Genomic DNA, 22,222 nt, shown 5'->3' with positions numbered 1-22,222 from the left:
AGTTTTCCTGTTGCCAAAATTAATTAAAATAACTCAGCTATATGAATCCAGTGCACATCATACAATGGATAGGCAATAATGTTTTCTTTTATTACACAACCGAATGTGAATTCATGTCTTAAAACATATTTGTTTTGATTTGCTCCCTGGTCCACCCAAAACCTGACTTCAGGAACACAAATTACACTTCTGCATTTATGTATTCATTCACAAATGTAAAAAGCTAAATAATTCTTCATTTTGGAAAATGATTATAAGATCATTATTGGATAAGAAAGTACCATATTAGTTACATTACTAACCAAATAAACGTTGACTATTGTGTTTATTCTGGCATCTAACCTATGTGCTGTGCTAGGCACCAAGCTACTGTCTAACCATGCTGCTGCATTTAAACATGTACACCAATATCTCAACGTTTTAGATTTTAATGTGATTTAAATATGTTTCATCCTGTGCCAAATCTACCGTTATTGAAGCAATATCTTCATTTTCAGTGTGCATTTCCACATTTTGTGACCGACGAATAAAACCAGTTTTACAATGCATGAAATTTTACAAATCTTGTAATGGATGTGCCGGGAAAAAATAAGTATTGTGTTCAAATATTGTTTTAAATAAAAAATGACGCAACGATTAATTTGCTTCGTATGTGGTGTTGTTAGTTGTGATTGCAGCTAATAATTTTTTGACGTCTTCCAGAAAATGCCATCGATGGATGAAAAAGCATTTTTGCTACGTCATTGCGTCAGAAAGTAGGTCAGTGTGATTATCAAGCGGCCAATAGGATCTCTCGAAAACTATACGGGGAGGGGTTTAGACGCCGAAGGGTTGTACATGAACTCTTCAGCGACTGCTTGCACAGAGTGCATTGAGCAGTGTCTGCACTAGCTTACGAACGTGGAAAGTGTTGCAGGTAGCTGCTTTGCATTGTCAGGATGGCTGATAACAGAGATAAGGCAACTGATCAAATGAAATTGTGGAAAGAGAGTAGAGGTTCCCAGGTAAGTCCTATAAATGCGGTTTTGTGGAAGCATATTGGGTAGCTAGCCAGCTGCACATAAATAGGCCGCTCGGTGTGTTGGTAGGCGAAAGGTCGTTTAAGGTTCTGCAGTATCGAGGAAGTTGCCTTTGCTAGCTAGTTTGATACGCATGCAAATTCGTATTTATTAAAACCACAACTCTTTGCCAGTGGGTAACCAAATGCAAAACACTCATCTGTGTATTTGCCAGGATATGTAATAGAAATTTGGTAGTTTAGTTTTAATTCGCCTTGACAGTGACGGAGAATTATCGACGTAGTCGATTAGCTCGCTACGCTGTCATGCAGCCTTTAATTTAGCCAAACGGCAACGATAGTCATGGTGTTCATATCAAAATGAGATCTCCATAAACGAATTGCTGTAAAGGCTTTTAAAGATTTGTTACTGGTGTTGGGTACTTAATTGTTTGAGATTTATAGCGGCGTTCTTAACTGCATAGAATGTCGCAAGAGAATGTTCTGCGTCTGCATTAACGTTATCTAGCTAACTACGCGGTGACACCATTTACAGTTGTAGCTAGCAGCCTCTGTTTGGAAGAGCTGTTTGTATTAATAATTGGTGCACATGCTTTCAACGACAGGCGTGAATGCCAAGCAATAGTCAGTGTTTATCGATGACCTTGATGTGGTTTATTTTGAACTTTGACTCTCGGACTGAGCCCACGTTATATAATAATAGTAGGTCTAAGTAGTACACAGGTCACAGGTACACAAATTGAAGTCCCAAAAGTATTTTTTTTATTAATTAACAAACATTTTGAGAACATTTCCCATCGTTCCCACCTTTGTGTATTGTACTACAGTGTGTGGCAAAAAGAGCAGGATGAAAAAGGAATTTCTGTACCACAGGCCTAAGTGAGTGTAAAGGAGGCTATTGTGCCCCGCTGACCGTGTGATGGAAAGCCTTCACTTTTTGTATTTTCGACAGAGACCGGAAACGCTGACGACGGGGGCCGGCGTCCCGGTGGGGGACAAGCTGAACGAACAGACAGCGGGTCCACGAGGGCCCCTGCTCGTGCAGGACGTCGTGTTCACCGACGAGATGGCGCACTTTGACCGCGAGCGAATCCCAGAGCGAGTGGTGCACGCTAAGGGAGCTGGTGCGTCCATCGGCTCAAACTCAAGACATACTTGGATGTAGTTTTATGCCTATGGTGGGGATTGTAAGGAGTAAAGCAGTGGCATAGGAATTACTTTTGGATCAAGGCTCCGTAGATTAGCATCTGATCTGATGCACACTGATTTTGTGTGGATTCACTCATTTAAAGGCCTACGGGACCCACAAGCATCCACTCAGTAGAAGAGTTGGCATATCAGAATATAGCATTGGTCAAAACAAAAAGGCCAACAGATTTATGTTTAATCCAGGATTTTATCATGTGAGGGGGATTATGTGCTTCAGTAATTGGGGAAATTGCATTTGTGAGGTGGTCTGGAGGTCAGGTTATCCTGTAAATCCTGTAAATTTTGCGTGCACAAGCACACGCATGCAAGTGGTCTGTTTTGTAATTTTGTGAAGAACACCAGTAAATATGTGTAGAAATTGCTGAATCCTGTGAAATATAAAAGGCTATTACAGTGCAGACAAATAATGTTCCCTTGAGCAAGCACTGTTTAGGTTATCCCTTTAATCTTACCAGCTGTCCTGCATGTGTATGTTCATTCCATTACCTTCCCCTGGTGTTGAATGTAAACAAACTGATTTCTAGGAAAAAAAAAGAAAATTAATGAATTGGGTATGCGCAGTTGAAGTAATTTCTGTGACCCTTTGACAATGATACTAGTGAGTCTGGCTCCTACTCTTGGTCTTGTTGGCTGCCGCTGAAGCTGAGGAACATTGAAAACTTTTCGCATTTCAGTCATCTTTGTTTGGGAGGTGGGGGTCAGTTTCTGTGTATGTGGGTGTCTCTGTGCTATCAAAATGGAAGCAGTGTGGGAGAAAATACAATTTAAGTGAGGTTCCTTGACCTGAAGCGGGCATCAATTGAACTGTAGCACAGAAATGCACTTCACTTTGACCATGGACCTTCTTCTTTCTCTTCACAGGAGCATTTGGGTACTTTGAGGTCACCCATGATGTCACCCGCTTCTGCAAGGCCAAGGTGTTTCAGCATGTGGGAAAGACTACACCCATCGCCATCCGCTTCTCCACTGTGGGTAAGATGTGTCCTGTCCCTGTACCTGCACCCCCTCTGAAGTTAAATATTTAGTGCTTTGCCTGTGCACAACAAGTCAGTTTAGGCAACATCAAAATTATGCCAGTTTATTCCCCATTTCAAAAGAGCACCAGACCTACACATTAAAAAAACCAACTGAAGTTGATGGTTGAGTTTGTAAGTACATTTTGTAAGAGGTCTCTTATTGTGGGGACCTAAGTGCAGCGCTGTCTGTCAAAGTGCTGTTTACCAGTTCTGTATTGTGATCCCATTGGACTGTTTCACCACACCATGCCATGAACACATGTCCGGCTAAAGCTCTCCTAACAGATGACCCCCCCCCCCCCCCCCCCAAATTAAACAGTTGTTGCATAAGATCAGAGACCGTGCCACCTTGGCTTGACTGGCACCGTCAGTAGTGTGCAGTCTGTCTCTTGTTGGCCTGAGAGACAGAGCTGTCTATCTTTAACCTTCAGCTATAGCGGGCGTGCACCAGGACAGCCCTCCCACCGCTAGATACAGCAGACTCAGCCGCTGTCACTGGCTACAATATTCTAAAGGGTGCATTTTGGTGGCTGTAATAAAAAAAGGGAGAAATCCTGGTGAAAGTACTTGATTGGAACAAGAATTTATAAGTGTAGCTTGTAATATACACTTGCTTGGTGTAACCAACTGAATTTTTTTTTCTTTCTTTTTCACATATTGATTACATACAGTTTTTCCCTGAAAACCATGTTCCATAAGTTCCAGTTAGACCTACATGAGGATTTGAAGATAATTTCACATGATATTTTGACAGTAAACAACAGATGATCCTTTCAGAAACCAGCCCTTGGAGCCATTTAAGGAGTTGACCTGTTTTACAACCTGTTATGAAATGTAATAAAGGTTGAAGTATAGCTATCTCCAGTTTTCACTCTTATCAGCCCCATCATATTAATTGCTTGTGTGTCTGTGTGGCAGCTGGGGAGTCAGGCTCTTCAGACACAGTGCGAGACCCCCGTGGCTTTGCAGTGAAGTTTTACACTGAAGAAGGCAACTGGGACCTGACTGGCAACAACACACCCATCTTCTTCATTCGGGATGCCCTGCTGGTGAGTTCCACTCTGTGCATGGCTGTGTGTGTGGGTATATCTTAAGACTGAGTGCTTCAGTGCCAAAAGGTCTCATGGCTGCATTTGCCCGTGGGCAAACAGCAGTGGCTTCATTCCAGCACTGTCTGCATCCAGTTACAGTAACTGTCCTGAGAGATTTGTGATCATGTCCATGTCCCTGTCTGTCTGTCCACAGTTCCCATCCTTCATCCACTCCCAGAAGCGCAACCCCCAGACACATCTGAAGGACCCGGACATGGTGTGGGACTTCTGGAGCCTGCGGCCAGAATCACTGCACCAGGTACAGCGGCACCCCCTCTGAACCAAGCAACCATAGATAGACCTCTTTGCACCCACGTTTGGGCATTGTGTCCGTGAACAGATTGTAAGAATTCTTCATTTTTCTCATTGATTATGTAATAACACTATGCCCTCCTCTGAAGGTGTCCTTCCTGTTCAGTGACCGTGGTATTCCTGATGGATATCGCCACATGAACGGCTACGGCTCCCACACCTTCAAGCTGATCAACGCAGAAGGGCATCCAGTCTACTGCAAGTTCCACTACAAGGTGACACATTGTGCTTCCCCTCAGTTTTAGTCAATTTAAACAAGTGTGGAGTTGCTGCTGTGTGCCTCTGGTGTAGGATCTGTGAGTGTCAGTGCTGGGTCACTAGGGTGTTGGTTTTATCGGCTGGATGTCGGTGCTGTGGGGGGCATGTGTGTTGAACTGTCAGCGCTGTAAATAGTGTCCATACTGCAGGCTGAATGTGTCAGTCGACTGTTACAATATGGCTGTGTCTTAATGTTCTATAGCTGTGTTTAAGTAATGCATGTAACTTCAGCATTTGTCCAGAGTTCAATGTAATGTGGCCTTTGTCCTTTCCAGACTGACCAGGGCATTAAAAACCTGACGCCAGAAGACGCAGATCGTCTAGCATCCACTGACCCCGACTATGCCATCCGAGACTTGTACAACGCCATCTCCAATGGCAACTTCCCCACCTGGACTTTTTACATCCAGGTCATGACCTTTGAGCAGGCAGAGAAGTTCCCATGGAACCCGTTTGACCTGACCAAGGTAGTGTTGCTGGCACTGTTTTTTTTTTTTTTGTATTTGTGTAATGTTTCAGTTTGACCACAAGAGGATGACAACTCATTGGCCATGAAAATAAGTGGAGGGTTCATTTGCAGAAACCGATACACGCCATCCTTTAAAAAAATGAACTGACGTGAGTTATTCTTAAAACACAGTACATTTTGAATCCTAAATACACTATATGGACAAAAGTATTTGGCCACACCTGTTTTTCATGGTTTGGGCTAGGCCCCTTATCTCCAGTGAAGGACAGTCTTAATGCTTCAGCATACCAAGACATTTTAGACAATGCTATGCTTCCAACTTTGTGGCAACAGTTTGGGGAAGGCCCTTTTCTATTCCAACATGACTTTGCCCCAGTGCACAAAGCAAGGACTATAAAGACATGGTTTGATGAGTTTGGTGTGGAAGAACTTGACTGGCCCACAGAGCAGATTATGAGCCAGGCCTTCTCATCCAACATCAGTGTTCCCACAGAAACACTCCAAAATCTTGTGAAAAGCCTTCCAAGAAGAGTGGAAGCTGTTATAGCTGCAAAAGGGGGACCAACTCCATATTAAAGTATATGTATTTGAATACAATGTCATTACAATGTAATGGTCAGGCGTCCGAATACTTTTGTCCATATAGTGTACGTTTTGTCACTAAAGCCGTTATTGTCCATTGTCAAGTGCTGTTCTTCAACGAAACCCGATAAATTCAGCGAATCGGCGTGGAGTATTCAGGTCAGGTGACGCAACATGGCTGCGTCTCTGTTCAGTCGGAGATGTGCTGTTTGAAAGGGACTTTCGGTGTAACTTTGCCTCAAAGTCATCTTCAAAGATGGATAATTTTGACGAAACTGAAGAGTCCGTGATGTTATCTCCTTCGGGGCGTAAAAAGGAGAGGAAAGCTGAAACTTATTCACGTAACATAGCGATAAAAGCGTGTTACAGCAGTCAGGGAATAGTTCCCTCCATCGCTTGCAAACACAACTCAGAAAAGTTTGTCAGGCGTCTGCACTGTCTACCGAGGAGTTGACCAAGATAAACCGAGTGTTTTATTCCACATAGTTACACTATGGAATACTGTTGTTTTTCCAGGTTAGCGCAGTTCCCAAATAATTGATTGTAAACAAAAACTGTTTCAGACTTTAGGCTCAATGAGTCAGTTCTGCAATGAGCTTGTCTGGCCACCACTGTGTTAGCTCTTTAAAAACAGGACATTAATCGGCTGTTTTTGTTGCAATTTTGAGCACTTTACCTACTTGATATTAAAGAATGCATTACATGGCTTTGTTTAACTCTGAAACATGAAATGTGGCGTTATCTGCTTTTTCCAAAAAATGACTGTTGGAGTTATCTGCTTAATTGCAAAAAACAAACTTTAAATTAAAAAAAAATCTTCAATAAAGTTTAATTTTGTAAGTTACCTGTATTTTGTTGAGTTTATTTTTACTTAATCAAAACAACCCAACTGCAGTTTGATATTACCTGGAATGCACAATAAAAAAACATGATTTTTGAAAATTTATAAAAATGGAGATATCTGTTTTTGCAAATGAACTCTTCAGGTATTACTGTTGCAGTTATTCATTGCAGTACATTAGTGATTTTTTTTTTTTTGGTGTTACTATAGTTGAGTAAAGGTGTAATGACTTCAACCTTGTATCACCTTGGACTGGACAGTGAAGTCTGAGTGGTCAGTATAAATTGTATTTGGTCTCCCTTTCTCCCCTATGTTCTAGGTGTGGTCCCATAAGGAATACCCCCTTATTCCTGTGGGCAAGATGATTCTCAACCGCAACCCTGTCAACTACTTTGCTGAGGTGGAGCAGCTGGCCTTTGACCCCAGCAACATGCCCCCAGGCATCGAGCCGAGCCCTGACAAAATGCTGCAGGTAAGTCGTGTCTTCAGCACACGCATGACTCCGAATCACTTCTCTACAAATTGCTTTCCCCCTAACCCAGTGGTGGGCTTTTTGGCTCAAGGGCCACACTGGGTTTTAGAAAATGAAAGACAGGCCACTAGTAATAGTTGATGAGGGGGAAAAAATTAACTAGCATAAATTACATGAATGTGAAATCTGTTTCCCAAAAAGTAATGAAAATAAACTCACCCCTGAGTGCTTGATTTAATGGGGACAGTGTTGCTGGTCACCCTTTTTTGTGAGCAAAGTCCAGTGTCATTTTTGTTGTGGGAATTCGCAGGACAGATCTCAAGTGTTCATCAGTAAGCTGGGCTCTGACGTGCTTTGTTGATATTTATCACACTGAACGTTTGCTCACACACACAGGTAGAACCAAATAACACCAGCATCTTCTGTGCTATCTGTCCAATGTTTGGAAACTTGGTCTCGTTCAGTGGGGCATAACTCATCCAGTTTGCCAGAGGTGAACTTCTCCTTCAAGACAGTCGCACTGGAGATCAATCAGCTCCAGCTGCAGTTCCTGTGGTGCTGTCTCATAGTCAAATGACAGGGGACATGACACCGGCTGCAGTGACTTCAGTCTTTTCAAAATCAGAGAATCGATGACAGAATTCTCTGTGCAGGTCATTCAATGATTTGCTGTATTTCTTCGCATGCTGAGGCGCCTCATCCAGTGTCGCTAGTGTCGGGAGATGAGCGATTTATTTGTTCATCACTTGCCTTGAGAACAAAGTTACCTTGTTTTGAAAGCTTTCACGTTTGAATACAGTTCACGCACAAATACATCCTTCCCTTGTAGCTTCACATTCAGCTCGTTCATGCATGCCAAAATTTTCACAGTGAACGCAAAATCGCAAAGCCAGTCTGCTGTCTGCTCAGGAAAATCGTCTGCTTTCCCCATTGACTCCAAAAACGAGCCAGTCTCCCCTCTGAGCTCCCACACTCGCTGACACTCTTTCCCCAAACCTAGCCAACAGACATTGGAGTGGTAAAGTAAGTCATGATGGTCAGTATCAGTTTCTTCAAGGAATTTAATGAATTGACGATGATTAAGTCCCCTTGCATGAAGTTCACAAGTTTTACAACTGGCTTCACTACGTGATCAAGCTGCAATGCAGTCTACAGTACAGGGCTTCCTGGTGGATAATACATTGTAGGAAAATTACCTCTAACTCAGGGTCCTCTTCTTTCACCTTGTCCTGTATTCTTTTCAGCAGTCCAAAGTTTTTTCCTGTTAAATTTGACAATCCATCTGTGGTGACATTTGCCATTTTACACCAAGGTAGCTTCAGCCTCTCAATGCAGCCAGACACCCTGTCGTATAAGTCCGATCCTCTCGTTGTGCCTTTAATGGACCCAATGGATAAAAACTCCTCCGTGATTTCAAAATTGTCATGAATTCCTCTGACAAAATTAAGAGGTGTGCAGTGTCCTTTGTCACTGATTTCATCCCATGCTAACAAATAAAACTTAATGAACTCTGCTTTTTTGTTTAACCCACAAGCTAAGTCTTCGTCAATTAGTTCTATACAGCAAGTCACTGTTCTGCGCAATAAGCTTGTGTTTTCAAATTTGCTTTTGCTCTCTGGACACAGAAGACTTGCTGTCTCTACCATACATTCCTTCAAAAACTCTCCTTCAGAGAAAGGCTAGCTCACTTTCTCTAATTTATATGCCAGTAGATAACTTGCCTTTGTGATGGACTCCTGAATTTTAGACTGTCAGGTAAAAGTATTTTGCTGAGCCTGTAAATTGGCTGCTAACCTGTACTCGCCCTTTCTTGGGATGACAGATTGCTGGCGTAGTTAGCATGCTTGGTGGAAAAGTGTCGGCTGATATTGTATTCCTTGAATACCGCAACATTTTCCTGACAAATCAGACATATGGCCTTTGATCGGACTTCAGTGAAAAAATATTTTGCAGTCCACTCTTTCTTAAAAACCCAGCACTCACTGTTGACTTTTTGCTTCTTTGGTCTGCTCATTTTGTGAAAGTCAATGATTGCCACATGCTCAATGCAAGAGGCAAAAGTGAAGGTCAGGTCAGGTAGGGCTGGGTGATATGGCCTATAAATGATACCGCAATATTTTTAGGCTGCATCGCAATACACGATATATATCTTGATATTTTGAAATCTCCTCTAAAGCACTTCATAAATGCTCAATTTAACTCTTTGATGCATACAGTCACACCAGTATGATGATTGTAATAGTCCCTGCAACTAGGGATGAAACGGTTACCGGTTCCATGGTAAACCGCAGTAAAATTCCTGACGGTTAGTATTACTGTTTCAAATTTTAATTATCATTAAAACCGCAGTTGATTACCATGCTTTGAAAAACTCACGTTAAATACTGTTTTCTTATCTGCAGTATGCACAAAGTGCAGTTACCTCTCATGGCCACATGGTGCCACCTTTAATGTTAATGCACATTTGATATGGTTTTCATATGTTTACATACTGTATGTGTGTATTGGCTGTGTTATTTTAATGTTTATGCAAACAAAAAGTGCACAGTGCTGCTAATTTTATTTGTGGTTTTCAATATAAAAATTGGGGAAATGATTTCAGTTTGTGTATCAGTACTTTCTGAACATTTTCAGCACATTTTAACAATACCGCGATAATACTGATAACCGTGGTAATTTTAGTCACTATAATCGTGATACTAAATTTTCATACCATTCCATCTCTACCTGCAACACATGTCTGCATTAAAACAATCTTGTTTATATTCATTAACGGTTTCTATTGGAACACTTTTTAACTTGCAAGCAAAAAGGGAGAAATTGCAGTCAGGTTAAATTTAACAAATCAGTATTTTGCTGCATATTTTGCAGATAAACATTGTTTGTTCAACATCTTCCTTGCGATACCAGGACTCCAGACTAACTTTTCCACTGGTAGCACTGGTGGTACCAACTTTCTCAGTGGGTCGCACCAGCACATGATTTGGTCATACCCTTTTTGTTTTTGGTACAGCATGATATTAATCAATGACCTTGCATGCTGATGAATAGTTGTCTTAATTTGCATACCCTAGTTTTGCATTGATGTAAAGATTGACAGTGACTCGAGACTTGAAATTTGCAAAATATTTTAATCTGAACATTAAGTTTCCCTCGTACCGCAACCACGGGTCCTGCGTTAGCCATTGTGGTTGAAAGTAGTACTTTTTCTTTACTGGCTCAGTCGGTCTCTCCCTGCCTGCACCAGCGCACTCATCAGTTGTGTCTGGGTCGGGACCTCTCTTTGGCTCTCCCTCTCCACCAGCCTCCTCTCTCCTCATTTTGTTTTTAACCATTTTGCGTGTACGGTCAGACCAGTGTGATTAGCCATTTAGCACATATGCTAAAACCGATGCGATTAGAACATGAGATTGGGGGGGGAAAAAATCTAGCTAATTCTAGCTTTGAGGAAACAGCGATTTACCATTAAAAAATATAGCAAATGCAGCGGTGAAAACTATGAGAAGCTTAATAACGCTAATGAAATCATAACGAACCATGTAATGTAACGTGCACGTGCAAAAGGGTTAAAATAATCAGCTATAGACCGCTTAATCTTTGGAACGCGGTAACAGTTAAATGGATTGTTTCATCATCAGTGCGTGTGTACAGGCAGGGAGACTGCAGGTAGGGAGAGACCAACTGAGCCAGTGAAGAAAAAGTACTACTTTCAACCACAATAGCTAACACAGTACCTGTGCTGGAGGGACACCAAAACAGCCTAATCATCATGCACTCGCACGAATGGGACCATGTGAAATTTTAACTCGCACACTCTCAAAAAATGGTCACATATGCAACCATTTTGGTCACAGTCTGGAGCCCTGGACAAACCACTGCCAGACAATGGATGCAGTGCTGTTACTTTTCGGTACCAATTAATCTGCCTCCATCTTCTATTACCGTTTCCGAACTCAGCACCCGTAAACTCACTTTGGCGCTTCACTTCTTTTGCTCTCTCCAGGCTCTTTCCCTGTTCCCTCCAGATACAAAAACACGCGTCTCACCTATATACGTCATACACACTCACCAAGGAGAGTGGTCTGGATGGGGGGGGGGAGTGTATGTGACGCATGTTTGAGTTGTTTTCTTTTTGTGTCTGGGAGAGGGAGAGAGCCATAGAGAGCAAGAGAAGCAAAGCGCCAAAGCGAGTCTCATGCTAGCGGCTTAAAAAAAATTATATGACAATTTATACTCAATGTTTGTGATATAGTCATTTACTGCATCCCACATAGGAGCCGCGATACATCGAGTATATTCGATATATCGCCCACCCCAAAGGTCAGATGAAGTGATGAGTGACTCTTGGCCTCTACATTAGAAAAGGCAGGTTGTATTTGCAGCGCGCTGTCTAGTGGAACCAGCCATAACATATTGCAGGGAAAAAAGTAGCAAAATAATTACCAGTCATTTAAATTAATTATAGTATTAATTTAAATGCACAATGGGCCGTATGTGGCCCGCAGGCCGTAGTTTGTCCACCCCTACCCTAACCCGTCGTCTCTAACTTCCTGTAGGGCCGCCTCTTCTCATACCCGGACACCCATCGGCACCGCCTGGGTGCCAACTACCTCCAGCTGCCTGTCAACTGCCCATTCAGAGCCCGTGTGGCTAACTACCAGAGGGATGGGCCCATGTGCATGTTCGAAAACCAGGGTGAGGAGGCCCCATTTCAGCCAGCCCTAGCACAGCAGCTCAAGAGCAGTGACAGAAGAGTGAGGCTCCATAAAGCTGGTAATGGCTGGAGCTACTGTAGGCTGTCAACCGGTGACGGGTGCTGATCAATCAAGACTGCTCTTGACAATAACTGGAAGCCCACAGAGGCAGAACAAATGAGTTTTTCTATGGAGGGTAGGGATGACTAAGTCAGCAAGGGTTTCTTCATGTCACTGGTCTTTTAAAATTTACAAGCTGTCAATGCAGTAGTGCCCATCTTCCAGTGACCTGTGGTGCATTGTGGGACTTGTAGTTCTTGTAGTTGCATTTTTCATCTTTCAGTTCTCCTGCAAGAGTGCAAAGGTTGTCATGGCATGACAGTCTTATCGTAGTAATGAACCTGTCCAGGGCAGTGACCACTGAAATATGTGTATCTACCTGAGACTTGAGACATACAGGATTAATTGCAATCATCCTCCCTGGGTTTGAAACTTAATTGGATGGTCTGAACTTATTCACTTGTTTACTACAATCGTGATTGGTAATCAGTGTTTAACCAGTGTTTTGTTCTCTTATTCACTCAGTCCCTCTTTTTCTCTGTCTGCCAGGTGGTGCCCCTAATTACTACCCCAACAGCTTCAGTGCTCCAGAGACACAGCCCCACTTCATAGAGTCCAAGTTCAAGGTGTCGCCCGACGTGGCTCGCTACAACAGTGCTGATGAGGATAATGTCACACAGGTAGCCCCCCCACCCCCCCCCCCCCCCCCCCAAACCCTTACATCTGACTTCTGAGGAGGGACAGGGCCTGTGCTTGTCATGATGTCACATGATTGCTGACTAATGATGTTACCTGGGATAGGTGCGAACCTTCTACACCCAAGTGTTGAATGAGGAGGAGAGACAGCGGCTGTGTCAGAACTTGGCAGGACACTTGAAGGGGGCACAGCTCTTCATCCAGAAGCGCATGGTCAGTCTTGCTGTGGGAGAGAGAGAGCACTGTCACCTTAATCATTATCCTGATTACTGCTTCATCAATGAAACGTCTGATCACACCTCTCTGTCTTTCCTACCTCCCTCCAGGTGCAGAACCTGATGGCTGTCCATCCGGACTATGGCAACCGAGTGCAGGCCTTGCTCAACAAGTATAATGCAGAGGCCAAAACGGTAAGACTGGGTTGCCACCATCCTCCCTCTTCAACATACTGTATCTGTCAGTGCCCCGAGCAAAAGGTGGCAAACCTCTCCTTAAATACTCAAGCTGGACTATGGCTTTAGTTCCATGTCCAGCCTCTAGGAAAGCTTATTTCATCATATTTGTTTCTTAGTGCTTATCCTACACACACTTGTAGGCAGCATCTTCTGCCATGTTTGTGTGAGGAAGATGCAACACATTAATGGCTTTTTTTTTCTCTTCTTCCTTCCCTCCATTCCTTCCTCTCTCCTGTTCTCTTTCTTCACTCTCTGCCTTCCTCTCTTCCTCCCTTCCTTTCCCTCACTCATTGTGTCTCATTCTCTCTCTCTCCTTTCTTCTCTCCCTCCCACAGAATGCTGTCCGGGTGTACACCCGCGGAGGTGCATCTGCCTTGGCTGCTTCCTCCAAGATGTAAGGGGATGGGGGCCAGGGCAGGGCTGTGCAGCCAGAGGCCCCAGAATCCACCCCATTACGCTTTTGCCTGTAACCATCAGCTAAGGAACCATGCCACTGACCCCAAAACAGCTTCTGCATGACAGATGGAGTACTAGCCAACTGAATTTGTTAGGATAATTTACCACACAGATGGGTGCACTGTACTAACATGTATCTTCCTGCCGTAATGATTCCTAGGCTTTACAAGAAAGCTGAATAGAGTGCCACACTATGGAATAATGCTTGATATTTAAAACCGAAAGTGCACCTGCATAGTGTGTGCTATGAGATTGTTTGTGTGTGCCGTTGGACACAGGGCACCTTTTGCTGCCACAAGTACACTGAATCACAGTGTTTGGGTGCACTGTAATATGATGCCTTACTTTCCGTCCAGCTAACGACAGCCCCTGGATATGCATATCCTGTTTGTAAATGCTATGTGTTGATGGTTGTTTTTGTGAGAGTGCCCAGGTTTTGACTGATCCCAAATCACGTAACCGCTCTTTGAAATGTGTTTAAACCTGTTAAAACTTCATCCTGTCTCAATTTGTTTTTCTCTCTCATTGTCATGTGCACTGCAGTCTCCGTCTCCTCTGAAGAGACATGTTGAAGTGCAGGTGTATGTGTGTGTGCACTCAGCTGTGCATCTCAAAGAGATGGTAATGCATAAAAGGGCTGACCCAATGAGACTCACTTGTATGAAGATTGAAAGAAATTAAGATGTGAAAATGTGATTAAGATATAACTGGTGAGGAACCCTGTCAAGTGAAACCCAGTGCAGGATGACTGTATATAGTGCCAGAGTTTGCGCTGGGAAGAGGAAGGAACTGCTGGATTCAAATTAATTTGTACCACCTTGCAAAATCCTGCAAACATCAGTAATGTCTTATCTTATCCAAACAACCCTAGTGCCTACACTTTTATACTGTATGGGATATAAATCTCATTTGGATTTTTACAGTGCTGTCTGCAGTACTGATGCTGTTGCATTTGTTTTTACACTAAATACCATAACTCCCATAGATAAACAACAAGAAACGTAGTCATTCCTAGCAAATGCTCTCTGATTGGGTGAGTTGTTAAACTCCCATCACATTCCATTTTAGGATATAACACAGTTGGCCAGCCGTCACTTGGCTCCACAGGATTTCTTTACTAATATTACCTTGAGTCCCTCCTAGTTAAAGTCAAGATCACCCCAAAATGTGGTCTTTATATTAGCCATGCTGTTGGGGGATTTGGAAAAAGTGTTTTAATTCTCACTGGAAGGCTAGTGAGGATTGTGATTAGTGTTTTTTTGTTTCCCACCCAGACCAACATCTCATTGCCTTACCACAGTATATGTGTTGGGGCTACTGTGAGGCTAAGCTCTGGTTACTTTCTGCCTTTGACAGCAGGTCTAAGATCAGACCGCCTATTGCCAATCCTAACACCTAACCATTGAGTGTACTATTTTAGTTCTGATCAAGGATCAGTTGAGAATGGCAAAAAGTGCCAAAAACCAGAAGGTAGGCTTTTAGAAGACCATGACAAGACCATTTATGGAAAAAGAAGCAAAAGGAGACATTTTGTACCCCCCAAAGTTAGTGTATATTCATATCGTGTACGAAAGTGCTGACCATTTGCAATCTGTAGTTGACACTTTTTTCAATGCTAGTGCTTGAATATTGTGGCCTAAGCAGAAATCAAGACATGTGGCCTTGAAATGTATAGATGACAGTATAGAACAGCAGTCGATACTGTGTTAACTATCCATTCACGGATACCACTCGGTCACATCAAACTAAAGATTTCATGTTCATATTGAGAGTCAAAAGATTAACCCTGCTGTCTCTTCGTTGACTACTGTTTTAACTCCATCTTTGTCTCCCTGAAACAAAATGATCTGTTGTAATATTGAATTGTAAATGTCATTATGTGTGATTTCACTCAGTGCTTAATTTTATAATTTATGATAAAATTAAGAGGTTAATACTCTGTATTTACTTTTGCGTGTGGTGCAGCATAAGGTATTTCTTAAGTAGATCTGAACAATTTTACGCTCATTTCATTCCTGCTTGTTTTGAGCTTACCCTCAAAATGTTGAATTTTAATAAACTTGTATTCTTTACGCAATTGATGTTGCGACCTTTTTATGTTGTTTTAATCATAGGTGCAGTGATGTTTTTTGCTTGCAAGGTTTCAACAGTAAACGATCAGTATCTTCGTCCAGAGCGAGTCGAGAACGAGAAAGTGCAAATGCGAACGCGATTTGGAACATGTATACTATAATATAAACACCCGGCAGCCGAGATGCTTCACAGACAGACGCCTCAGGCTAAACATACCGACAAAGATGGAATTCTACTGCTGCGCGGGGAGATTGCGGTCCGCATGATCTACAGTCCCCTAATGACGCGCTTCGAAGATTTTTCCACTGTAGTGCTGAAAATATTACTGCGTGCAAAAAATAATGGTGAAGGTCCAGCTGGCTGCGATATTGGAACCATTATAGACATTTTGTCAACTCCCATGCTCATTTTATGCATGCCGAGTGGATTCCAACTCTAGTACTGCACATCCCTTTATTCTCCCTATTTCAACTGTTACCCATATTACCATATGTTAGATTATAGTCTATTAGTGGTTACGAACAACGTATTTGCTTGGCAGACTGCATATACCTCACAGCTGGGTATAATTTTGCCGAAGTTTATTTAAGTGTCTCACTCAGCGAGACAGCAGTCTAACCTGGATTTTCAAGCCTAAAACCCTCTGGTTATAAATCCAGTGCCTTAATCACTCCCGGCTACATAAAACATGGCCACGAAGCCGCTCTGAGATTGGTGTAGATGCACTTAATCTTTCGAACCACCCGATCGACCACAGTGCAGTTTAGATTGCCATTTCTCTTAGCAAACTGCCATCACAACACCGGCATGGTGAATCCGGCTTACCCCTTCGGTTTTGCAGCCTGATTCTGCTGACTGTTTTTGCTTGGTCGATTTCTGTCACTGAGTTGTTGAGTATGTAGGCGTCGACCACATGAAGAATGGTGTTGACCGCAGTTTACCAAAGGGACTGTTTCATTTGTTGTGTGCACAAGTGACGCGACTTTAGCAACAGTCCTAAAGCCTGGTTAATGATAAAAGACGGATCTCAAGAGCGCCCAGAATACGCAGGTGAAGAACCGGGTGAGTTTAAGTTTCGCAAAAAGGGGCACGAAATTACTTTCTGAAAAAGGTGTTTTGTGTTTCAAAAACTCTGGAAAATAGCTTAGTGATCGCTTGCAGTTTTTGTTTGTTGTTTTTTTTAGTACTCATGTTAACATCTGAAAGGTCCATTGCAAGGTTAAATCGTTTTAACCACGAGGGTATGAGGTGCGTTTGGTGTATGTGACAAGAAAGTGGTCTCACGTTTGCTTGCTTTCGGAAGAAAACGAAAGTTACAGGTTCAGTTTTGCTTAACCTTTGTAGGCTACTGTGAAATTGAAATTTATGGAAACGGTTCCTATGGGGAAAACAATTCCTTATTTGCAGAATCTTGGAAGGTAGTCACACCCCTTCCAACAGTGCCCCCTCCCCTCCGATGCCACCTGCCTAATGTGAACTCCAGAGTGAGACCGAACAGAAGGGGCTTACTCGCTCACATTTTGCTTTTATCTGATAATTGTGTGCTGCGAATACATCAGTGTACGACTATCTGTGAGCCATTCAAAGGGGCATCCTCTAAATATGGAGAACGTACATTACCAACCAGAATTGTTGCCAATGCAAGGTAGCAGTTATGAGCGACTGAAGGAGCCACGGGAAACAACTTTGACTCGCAGTGGAGTGCGTATCTGCGCTGCGGCTTCGGCTCCGCAACCCCGAGATCACATTTTCTGGTCCCTCTTCAACGCCCTATACATGAACACGTTCTGCCTGGGTTTTGCAGCCCTTTACTTCTCAGTTAAGGTGGGTAGAACTTGTCGCCATCTTGCTTTCTTTATACATTCCGTTATAAATTCTCCACCTTTTCGCCAATTTAAAGTTAAAGGCCAAGCATATTGAAATCGTTTGATGAGCTGGGACCAAGGGCACCTGTAAGGAAAACGCACTTTGTAAAAATGTATCACCTTGAGCAAATCTTTCTCAATTCTGGATGAGTGATAAATAGATCCTCGGTACATTTTAGCGCGTCTTCGTATCTATTTGGCAGGCGTAGCAGTGCACTTGTAATTCGTTCGTATTCATTAACATTAGAAGTTGTCAAATATTATTATGGATGTTGAAGTATGTATGTAGCCGATATATCAAGAGCAAATCCATACGCGCTGTCACTGTTCCTCAGGCTAGAGACCGAAAAGTGGTGGGAGACCTTGAAGGTGCACGAGAGTACGGATCCACCGCACGCTGCCTCAACATCGTCGCTCTTTGCCTCTCCTTGGTCAGCGCCGTCATCGTCATCGTTCTTCTGTCGCTCGGCGTTCTGGCGGTCCGCCAGACCCTTCGTGAAGAATACGGGGGTTAAATAACATTTAAAAAGTTTTTTTTTTTTTTTTTTTTTGCTTCCTTGCTTCTTTTCCGACGGTAACGCAATGATTGTGTGGCTTTTCACATTGAGGCTATAGGGAAATAGTTGGCTTCCTGTCCACGCTGTCAAAGCTGCAGAAATGTATGCCTAATTATTAGTTAAATATATTCCTCTATCGATTTGATATGCTAACTTGTTTGCTAATACAATAAAGGATCATTTAAAATGACTAATTTGATGAATAAACATAAATCAATTCCGTACTCTGTCTAGTAAAACAAAATACCAGCATGCCCGTAACCAGCTAAGAGGTCACCGAGGTCCGGATCTCGGTAATTTTTTAGAGCTAAATAAAATTTGAAACTTGAATAAAACTGGATTAAAAAAAAAAAAATCAGTGATTGAGAACTTCTCCTCCGAGACGAGTGCATGCAGTTCATGCATGCATTCGGTTTAGAATTGTTATTTAGCGTCCGCTGTGTGTGAGAGTTGTGAGAGAGGGCGCGAGCGCAGCAACTTGCATCATCAGCACTTCCACTGACAGCAGCAATTGGAATTTACGCACTTTGGCAGCAGTAGGTGGCTTGTGTGTGAACTGGCAGCATACCACTCTGTAAGAGAAAGCAATGATTGTTGTGCCATTATCTGTAAGAAACGTTTAAAACATTAACCTGGTACAGCGTCTGGAGTAAAGACAATCGTATGAAACATGTTAAATATGTGTACTCTGGCCATGATGAAGGCTAGGTTATTTCTTTCATACTAGTAGGCTAGCTAACGTTTCACACAACAGCTTATGTAGGCAACGGTATCAATAATAGTAGGCCTAAAGCCAAATTTGGAAATGAACATAAGTGTATAATGACGTTAGCTTGTAATGGTGTTACTCTCAAGCATTTTTCTTTTATTTTCATAGCTAGCTAAGGTTTCTATATATGTAATGTTTATATGTGTAATTTTGACAAAACCGAAACCGCTTCCCCCAGCCAGCGAGCTCCAGTAAACGACCCATTCCTTTTCCATGATTCAGCTGTGATCGCGTTATCGTTGCGCGTCTTTGCGACTGAAATATCCTCAAGACCAAACTCAGCCCACTGGGTTACTTCAAGTATCTGATTGCAATCCCTATAAATATTTTAATGTGAAGAGTACAGTGCCGCTGCAATGCGGTATTAGACAAAAAAAAAATCAGATTCTTTGGGGTGACCCTTATTAAACAGCCAAGGTAGCTTCTAATGAAAACAAAGAGCAGGTTCAGGACCATTAGTCTGCATCTTAACTGCTAATGTTACTTTTGTGAGGGGGAAAATCCCAACACAACAAGAAGTCTAAAATGAATATGCAATAACAATTGTTCTGTATGAATAGGATTTGACTCCTGGGTTCTCCAAATTCTCCCCTCTCTGTGTGCACATGTCGCCATTCCTAAAAGACGGATTTTACTGATGAGGTTTTGTATCTGGCACCTTGGTAGAGAAGGCAACTGGGGCATCCAATTTTCAAGGCCAAGACAATAAGGGCTTTGGATAGGCCAGAATGTTTTTTTTTTTTTTTTTCAGAAAGTGAGGTTAAGGATAATATTGCTGCACGCTTCTTTAAGTTCCAGAAGTCAGGGCCAGCTCTAGCCATTTGGGTGCCATATGTGCAAACACCCCCCCCCCCCCCCCCCCCCCCCCCACACACACACACACACACACACACCCACACCCACCACCACCACCACCACCACCACATTACCCCACCAGTACTGCCTCATCACCACCCGCTCATTCTACAGTAAAAATAGGCTATGGACAACAAACATCAGACACCACAATGGTTTCAAGCCAAATATATATAATTTTATTTTTATAAATTAAAATTACTTCTGAAACAAATGAACCACGTATCAAAGAATTAATAAATTGTTAAATATTACCAACTACCTTTACCTGTTTGTAACATCCAAGACACTGGCAATTGGTTATCAATAAATTACACCCTTTCTCAAACCCAGGCCCTTGGGATATTACTAATTCGATCCCTGAGATTGTTGGCTTACAAGTGTTTAGTCAGTTTTACTACAATTTACACTATTATTAACAAATATGTAAACGAAAGTACTATTAAAGCTGCGCGACATAACTTTTGCGATAAACAAGGCGGATAAGAGAAAATGGTAAGAAAAAAATTACATTTCTTCAAACTAGACAACTTTGTGCACTGTTTTTCATTTGTGTCGTTCAGATTTATGCTTTATAAATGAGACTGACAAGCGTTAGCCATTATTACTGATATTGGTCAACGAAATTTCAGCACAGTGCCTTACGTTCTAGGAAGGAGCAGTTATCCAGATAGCTAGCTACTGGCTTGTCATTCAGATTCATATCCTTCAATCTGTATCTGAATCTAGCATCATTATTTAGCATTAGCTTTATTGCTACTTAGCTCGCTAGCTACTCCAAATGAAATGTCTACACACAAAATGGCATTTTAATGTTAACATAAGACGACATACCTCTGTGTTGGGCTTTCTTTTCCTCCTCCTCTTTTCTCCGTTTTCTTCCTTGCGCGCCTGAAGGCTTGGACCTTTTCATTTTAAAATAAAATGTGAAAATAGATATCTGCCTCTTGACATCTGTCGTCAGTCTAGCAATCTCTGGCACTTCTTATGTCCCGGACTTGGGCTGTCTGTGATGCACAACAAACGGTAACCCGTGTCCCCCACTTTCAGTGCGCACAGTGCAGGCCAGGGCAGATGAAAAATTGTGAGGAACAGGGGTGTAAAGTGTATTTCTTTCTTTATTTGTTTATTTGTTACCTCAAGGCAGGAAAGAGGAAGGGCGCCCACCGGCGAATTTGTATTTCATTTAATCATTTATTTATTTATTTATTTTTCCTTTGAGGGCGACCAGCTCTAGGCGACCACCTGTATGGCCTATGCCTTTAGCCGGCCCTGGCAGAAGTCCACGGCAGAGTTTCGCAAACTATTCGCATTGGCTACGCGTCCCAAAACGGTTTCGGTCCAAGATAACAGGTCCTTCGTGGAGAGGGCAGGCAGAGGACTTTCCTCTGAGCTTTTGAATAATGAATCATGAAATATGGGTGCTGGTTAATAGTTTTTGGCAATTACTTCTGTTTCCCTGCCTATTATGTCCGTAAAGTAATGGAATGAGCTTCTCCCGACGGTCGGGAGAGTGGAGCCGAGGGTAATCTTTCGGGACAGACCGAAGACCCGTTTCCTCAGACTGCAACTTGTCTCGCCTACCTAATTGTTACACCACTGATAATTTTCCTTGGTATTAGTAGACTATTGTATTAGTATTCCTGAACTTTGACTAGTTATTGGAATATTTTGGTATGTATGTAAAGTATGTATTTAGTATGGCACCGGTTGTTGTACCAGCGTAATGGATTGATGACATTCAGGATGTGGTGCGGCAGTTTCTGTATGCACTGTAGTTCACGTCACATATGTACATATTAAACCCATCTACCTTTGCTTTTGCTGCCTGCTCCATCATTCACTGCAGTTTCCTTTGCAGAAATGACCGTAGAACTGTCATTTCATCAATGCTGGGACCATGTAAATTGACCATCTCCATTTGAGTGTGAGTGTGTGTGAATGATATGTGTATGTGATCAAGCCTTGTTTGCTTAAAACCCTGCTTTGACTCTGGTATTTTGCATTTTTCTTTCTCACCACAAGAGAGCAGTCGTGTCCCCAGGGTCAAAGACAGGCCAAGTTTTTGTAATACTAAATTTGACCACCAGGAAGCAGTATTTGATTATAGAATCTTCATAAGACATTTGAAATTATTTGATAAGAGCAGTTCACACAGAGTTTCATAAAAATCCTATGATATACAAAATTATACAATTTAATTGTGTATCTAAACTGCTAAAACTGCAAGTGTTTCCGGAAAATGTTCCAAGATTGCATAGTAGAATAACCTTCTGTCTGTTTCTCAAATTCTGCCTAATCTCGGTATATTTCAGCTGTAACAGTTCTGAGAATCAATATAGCATATATTCACAAAGGGATAAAGGGCAAGTTTAGCCAACACAGCTTTGCAGAATACCCTCAATAAAACAATAAGCTAAGGACTGCATTCTCTGTGTCTCAATGGTCTGCACTTTATGTAAATAATGTTCATG

The 22,222-nt window shown here is 42.3% G+C and overlaps 2 protein-coding genes across 2 annotated transcripts; both read left to right on the top strand.

Annotated features, from left to right (window-relative positions):
* Positions 1–862: 862 nt before the first annotated feature.
* On the top strand, positions 863–15,589 carry cat (catalase). Its single transcript, XM_036534709.1, has 13 exons — positions 863–1,004; positions 1,971–2,142; positions 3,089–3,199; positions 4,162–4,292; positions 4,489–4,593; positions 4,736–4,861; positions 5,180–5,371; positions 7,116–7,268; positions 11,825–11,963; positions 12,572–12,702; positions 12,824–12,931; positions 13,045–13,128; positions 13,509–15,589. The coding sequence occupies exons 1-13, from the start codon at positions 939–941 to the stop codon at positions 13,569–13,571; spliced, it is 1,581 nt and encodes a 526-aa protein (XP_036390602.1). The 5' UTR covers positions 863–938; the 3' UTR covers positions 13,572–15,589.
* A 1,558-nt stretch (positions 15,590–17,147) lies between these two features.
* LOC118782035 (dispanin subfamily A member 2b-like) lies at positions 17,148–18,112 on the top strand. The gene is made up of 2 exons (XM_036535251.1): positions 17,148–17,526; positions 17,903–18,112. The coding sequence occupies exons 1-2, from the start codon at positions 17,305–17,307 to the stop codon at positions 18,080–18,082; spliced, it is 402 nt and encodes a 133-aa protein (XP_036391144.1). The 5' UTR covers positions 17,148–17,304; the 3' UTR covers positions 18,083–18,112.
* The last annotated feature ends 4,110 nt before the right edge of the window (positions 18,113–22,222 follow it).

This window comes from Megalops cyprinoides, chromosome 8, assembly GCF_013368585.1.
Source record: "Megalops cyprinoides isolate fMegCyp1 chromosome 8, fMegCyp1.pri, whole genome shotgun sequence".
Lineage (NCBI taxonomy): Eukaryota > Metazoa > Chordata > Actinopteri > Elopiformes > Megalopidae > Megalops > Megalops cyprinoides.
Note: the sequence above shows the minus strand (reverse complement) of the source record. Positions and strands in the feature narration are given on the sequence as shown.